General features: G+C 39.7%; 1 protein-coding gene across 2 annotated transcripts in view; it reads right to left on the reverse strand.

The window, feature by feature from the left end:
* LOC106805614 (uncharacterized protein ZK1073.1-like) overlaps positions 1–6,897 on the reverse strand; it is a 47,691-nt gene that overhangs the window by 5,831 nt on the left and 34,963 nt on the right. For both annotated transcript variants that reach the window (XM_014807298.1, XM_014807299.1), the window contains exons 8-10: positions 4,712–4,863; positions 3,498–3,630; positions 3,072–3,123 (exon numbers count right to left, since the gene is read on the reverse strand). In XM_014807298.1, coding sequence (XP_014662784.1) covers positions 3,072–3,123; positions 3,498–3,630; positions 4,712–4,863 — 337 coding nt within the window. The remainder of the gene's footprint in view (positions 1–3,071; positions 3,124–3,497; positions 3,631–4,711; positions 4,864–6,897) is intronic.

The raw sequence follows: 6,897 nt of genomic DNA on the forward strand, positions 1-6,897 counted from the left end.
ATTTCTACGAATTGGAGTATTATAAAAACAGAGTAAAAAACCGCTCAGTTAGATCCAGATTAGCTGAATAAAAAAGATAAATTTAAATATGACAACCCACACAAATGACCAATGGTTTATAAATTCACAAACAACAGAAAGAGACCTAGAAAGGAGATAATAATACTAATTAGCAAACCACAGTAATCAAGTAATAAAAAAAGCAACCAACATAGTGCGAGACCTAGGGATTTAATTAATGATATAGGAGGTTATAACATAGATAAGACTTCGACTGAAAAATGTAAGTTCCATGATGAGGGAAATATTATCATTGGGCAGAAAGCAAAAAATTCCAAAATGATGGAAATCATGACTATAGAAGCAAAGAGTGAATATTATAGGAATACACAGTTTTACCTCCTTCCTAATAACGGTGAAACATGGACTAACTATAAATAATGAGAAGTAAAAATTGCGACTCTCGAACCACTTGGTACACCCCTGAATTGTTACTGTCACCCAGTTTTCAACGTACAAGTTCTTAAAATGAAAAGTTAAAGTCTAAAAGTTATAAAAAGTGAAAATCAAAAGTTTTAAGTCGAATTGAAAAGCTCTAAAAAGTTGATGACAATCCGCTGCCAATGAGCCGAGGAATTTTGACGAGTGGGACGTCATTCCAAACCTATCTGTCGTGCAGGTGTGCATTTGTGTTGTCATAAAATCCTCTCGCTCCCCTTCAACCTATGATACGGTCACTCGTTCACTTCTGATAGGCGAGTGAAAATCCGAAAATTTTCCCTGATTCGATGCAACCAAAAATGCAACGGCCGGGCATTTATACAACTCTAGTTTACGAAAAAGTAAAAGGCTGCGAAAACAGTTATGGGTACCAGAACTGGTCACAGGCCCGTGACGCGCCCATTCAGTCCATCAACAGAAGGGCCGGCTATTCTGATAACGGAATGCGAAATGCAAACAGAAGGAACGTATGCGCAGTGCTCTTAAACAGCGTTGTATGTTCTATTTTGCAAAATCTTATCTAGGGAAACCAGTTCTAGCCTAAGGCAGAGTGCCCTAGTTCTTGAGATCGGCATTTTGTGATGCAAATGTCTACCTTTAAAAATATTAAAACGAGGGGAAGTCTGCGCGTATAGGCTGTGATTGGAAGACACAAAGTGTCAATCCTCGGCGCGCCTCGGCATCATGGCCGCATCATGTCAAGAAATGGCCATATATTTTGTGATTCATGCATTATGACTACTAAAGAAAAACAAGATTACCAAGTGAACAGAAAAGGCGAGGAGCATAATTGAAAAACGATAGAAAATATTTATTAAGAAGTATCAATATAGTCACTGGACTAATTACCTCTAACTGTGTAAACAGCAGCAGTAAATGGGTCTTTTATTAATGTTTCTTTCTGCACTACATTCATTCCGTTCTAGTAGTTCAGTTTTAGTAAATTCACATTCGTCACCTGTGCTAATTGTAACATCGGTTCATTTGTAAGAGTCACTATAACACCCAACTGTTTCTGAAATCTCCTTTATCTTTTCTGAGCTCTGGGATGCAGATAACACACAGCTGTGAAGCCTTCTCATGACGTCAGAAAAAAAATTCACACTGATACACATAAACTGTGCATTCCTACATAATTTGCAAGTGAAGTTGGAATTTTAAATATTAACGGCAACAACCCATTATCTACAGCATTCATATATGGTACTGACATCAAAAACTACATTCACAAGTTATATGTAACTCCTAGTAACATACTAGCTCAAACAGATACAAAAAGATGGCAGCACTAGCCACCAGCTTAGTATATGGCTTCATATATGGTCTCAGAGGATGGAAACAGCATAGCAATCTGCACATTAGGTGGCAATTGAAAACCTGTTCCCAACTAATGCGCCTGATTGCATTGGGCTATAGGGACGCACGTACGTTCTACACTGTACACAACCTTTGTAAGCTAATGTGAAACCATATGAGAAATCCCCAACTGAATGCACATTTTCCCCTGGCATATATAGCTCCACCCACCTGCTAGACAGACTAGGTCAGAATAGCAGACTACTTGGGAACCAAGAAAAGGACATGTGTAAAATCACATATGGAACGATGCATAGACGCATTCTCATGTGAGGGAAAGCCACTGATCGTTTCATGTTAACAAACAGCACTGCAGAACTTTCAACAAGAGCCGCAGAGCGACTGGGCTCATCTGAGGTCTGTTGCTACGGTTATAAACGTAACATTTCAGTCGTGCGTAGTGACACCTTTGTTAGGCGCAGATATGCAGTTGCGTACACATCTTTTCAGCAAACATTTTTTTTATTGCAGAGAGAGAGAGAGAGAGGAAGAGAGAGAGAGAGAAAGAGAGAGCGGGCGAGAGGAGAGAGAAGGAGAGAGTCAGCCAGACTAAATTGTTTATAAACAAATAACACCCACGTGGCGCGCTACTGTATCAGTTACGTCATCGATTGAAATGTACATTCCGATTTCGCCGCGCGGCGTCCAAACTTTCGACGAAGATGGCAGGCAGAGGTAAGGCTAAAAGATTTCTTCAATGTCGGGAAGGATCAACACATTTCGACATACTTCTCACTCTGTTCCGATAGATGGCGTGCATACTGACTATGTGCAGGGAACAGATAATCCGAACTATAGTGTTGCTACCTTCGTTTAGCCCATGCTGTGATGCTATCAGCCACCCACTTGCGAGGTAGAACTATTTATAGTTGGCCTTAATCAAAAACAGACGTTTGCGTAAGTGCTATTAACATTGTATTCCCAACGTACAGAATCTCATATAGAGAATGAAGTTCATATATGATTTATTCCAAGGCTACTCATTACACTTTTAGACTTACACTACACATTTAAAAGGTGATAAAAAGCTAAAACATTATTCTTTACCAATAATAACGTTTTGATTGTATGATAATAAACTAACTTGAGATATGAATAGTAGTTCCAAGGCTACTCATTACACTTTTAGACTTACACTACACATTTAAAAATATTTCAGTGTTGTCTAAAAAAATATCAATGAAATTAATAAAAAGAAAACCAGAAATACTTACAGATTCCGCAACCTTTCAGAAACAGGAGCAAACTATGTGCCACCTTATCTGCCTGTAACACAATAGCAGAAGTGTATGAAACACCTGGGATCAAAGCACACTATCTTGAAATTATTATGCATAAACATCTGACATTAAGTAAATAAACCTTTCTCGTTTATTAACAATGGATGGGCTTCATAAAAACTTGTCTCCTACAATAACTTCACTTTTATGCTAACTACTTTTCCAATATAACTATGGAAAAGCATTAGCCATCAAATATAATTACGTACCAAGTACAGTAATCCAGCAGAAATTCTAGAATTATATGCAATAAATGTGTAAAGCTAAATTCCGTTACGAATTCATATCTTTTGTGAAGAGCTAATGTATTTGCAGCCATCAGCCAGAGTGCAAACGTGATTACGGCCGTCTCGTACTCACAGCTTCAACGAGGACATCGCCAACGCCATCTATTATAACTAATGAGCTCTTAGTCGGAGGCAGATGGGAATGGAACGTCTGCGTTGTATGTAGGTGAGATGCCTTTGAGCCCACAACTATGAGAACGTCGACGCTGCAACACAAATAACACGATTAATCACACAGCAAATAAGACGCGCTAGTGTGTAGTGATATCGTAGGAGACATTGCCTAGGTCAACAATATATGAAGGTGATAAACCTATAATGCATGTACACACTACAGTGGCTGTTCAGGGGACGTATTCAGCAGTGATAATATTTAAATGAAACCAAGTCAGCCCTGTAATAACTAACAATGTCATGCAAGCCTTCCCCCAACCAAACACAGTATATAAAACTGCCAAGCACTGGCTAGCTATAGATCGTGGTGCCATCCTTAGAGCTGGTGACACTCCTAGCACTATTGACTACATAATATCATCACCATGGTCTCAAAACCATCGTTGATATCCGACATCGCTCTATACGAATATCCATATATCACTGCCGAAAAAAATACGCCTAGGTCTGGTTGCTTCACCCCAACCCACTAATAACCCTGTACCGACTGCAAATTTAATATGGTATCAAACTGGTGCACGCCAGGTGCGCGTCAAATGTTTGCAGTGTGTACATGCTATATCCTGCTCCAAATACGCTCTGGCCCGCACCAATTTGGCCCCGCAAATGAAGGAGGGCCAGAGGCCCGCTTCGAAGCGGGCTAACTTGGAGCGTACCAGGCCCGCGTCAGATACGCAGGCCCTTCGCAATACGCATGCCCAGCCTTATTTAGGGTGATACTCCATTAGGAGTGTTCCCAACTTTAATGTCATTAATGGTCATAATAACATATATATATATATGGTCATGGTCATATATTAGTTTGTGGTTTAATGTCATTTAGGTTAGGGTTAGGGTTAGGGTTAGGATTATCAATCATTAATCATAAATCATTAATGATATCAAAGTTGGGAACACTCATAACGGAGTGTTATAGCCCTTATTTAGGTCACATAAAAGTACAGTATACCTGTCTGTCGAGTGACCAACAGCTGCCAACCACTGCAGCAACCAGCAGCGAGTGCTGCAACCAGCAGCGAGTGGGGGTTAGTCTGTGCCAACTTAGCCCGCTTCAGAGTTTTGTGTCTGTACATTATGATTTGTCTGTACGGAGTATAATAATATGCATCTTGCCTCATGTTGCAGAGCTGAGCAGAGATGTCGGTGCGGCTGACGAACGACTGCACGTATCTGTTCAAGTTCTTCGGGTTCATCTTCGTCTTCAGATGATCGGTGTAATCCTCCAGCATCACGTCCCTCTCTTCCTGCGCAACCTCAACCAACTTCTGCTCAGAGGAAAGAGAGAGAGAGAGCGATGACGGATTACAACATGGGACACGAATCGACTATACGTTTCAATGTTATCGTGAAATAAACTTGTGTTCTGCTTTTTACGATCACACCACGTGTGTTTGTGGGTAGCATGATGCGTGATTTCATTCTAGAAATCAGCTTAGCGTAAAATTGCCTAATTCTTCACTGTGAATCTCGTTTTGCCTTGATATATATATTGACTAAACAAGCCAAAAACCAAAAGGGGTTAAGTATATATATATATGTATGTATATTTAACCCCTTTTGATTTTTGGCTTGTTTAGTAGTTTTTAATCAACAGATTATAGGCAGAAAATTGAATATTTACTGAGAACTGAAAAAAGCTTGATATAGTAACTGTGAACTGAGATTTGGCGTATCCCACCAGAACTCTCAGGAAACATCAACGTTCCATCTCTCCACCCCCACGTGGCTCTCGCAGAGCAAGCCAGGCCATGTTCACATGATCACGAGTATTGTCACACAGTCTACGGTGTCAACTAGGGAGCAGGCAACAACAATTACTAACTGACCACACGGCTCCTGTTTACGACGTACAACGGCGCAATTAAGCTTACAAGATTATTCGATTATAAAGGAATATTTGTTCACCCCTAGAGATGCATGAAGATCATTAACGATAACATGGTAATTTTCTCGGTGGCAATTACTGATTGATGAAAAACGTGAAAAATCCCGAGGCTTACTTAAGTGAGAAATTCCGTCTGAACTTGAGTACAGAAACATGCAATCAAGAAGTGCCCCGTGCTCCCGGCTAAATATATCAAACCTATACTCATATTTCAGAATAGCGGTATTTTTTGTTATGATTTCCTTACATTGGCAGCAATTAAGCAGTACAAATTATTTTCAAATAATCAGTAAATAACTCTCTGTTTCTATTGTCTTAAACAGACAAATTAATCGAAATTTTCTTTCAACATTGATAAAAATAGTAGTTTCTGACACCAGCGAAGCAAGGCGCCTTATCAACTACCAACTAACGTGCTTCATAGGTTAGAATATACGCGTGCAATTGCAACAGGCACACACATTTAACCAAAATTCAATAAGTCTGCAAACACAAATGTCAGTAAGTGTTGTAAATGTTTAACGATTACAAAAAGGTTCATAAACGTGAAAAGATTATCATTTTATAAAAGAAATCATAACTTTATTCATAGCCTTCATGCATAATAGTCACCTGTCATGGCATGATGATTGCACACCCTATATTTCAGTGCTATCACACAACGTTCTGTATTCACGTAAAGATCTATAGAAAACTTCAATTATTTCACGCGTTACGGCACCCTCATCTTACCACCAATCACATCTTTCCATGGTGATGCCTGCATACTCACGTACGTATACCGTACCATGCCGTAGGGAAACGATAGTCCCGGTTAGAATAGAATATTACAACGAGACATATCAATAAGAAAATTTTATAGAAAATTCACCTAGCTACATACCAACATAACCTAATACGGCAAATACAACGACCGCGTACACGCACGCACGCACGCACGCACACAAGTGGGACGCAGCGCACACACGTACGCACGCGCGCACAGAGACGCGGGCGCTCATACATTCAATAAGGTGCGTACATATGTGCACACTAAACAGCTCATCTTTGTGTACATATAAATATCTGCTGTGTGTGTGCACATTGAACAGCAGATATTTACAAAACAATCGGCGCACATGAGTAGACAGTAGAGTGTAGAGAGGCAGATTTCTACACACAGAGCAGAGTTTTACAGTTCAGATAAGAGGAGTTCTAATATCGTATAGAACGATATCGAAGATACATATCGATACATATCGAAGTGATAACTTTGAAAAAGCAGCGTAAGCCCTTCATAAATAACTCCTAACACGTAAAACAATAAAACTAATAAATTTACAGATGCAGAAAAATTAAGAACAAGAGCCGCAAAGCGTCTGGGCTCATCTGAGGTCTGTTGCTACGATTATAAACGTAAAATTTCAGTCGTGCG

Source organism: Priapulus caudatus, unplaced genomic scaffold, assembly GCF_000485595.1.
Source record: "Priapulus caudatus unplaced genomic scaffold, Priapulus_caudatus-5.0.1 Scaffold120, whole genome shotgun sequence".
Taxonomy (NCBI): domain Eukaryota; kingdom Metazoa; phylum Priapulida; class Priapulimorpha; order Priapulimorphida; family Priapulidae; genus Priapulus; species Priapulus caudatus.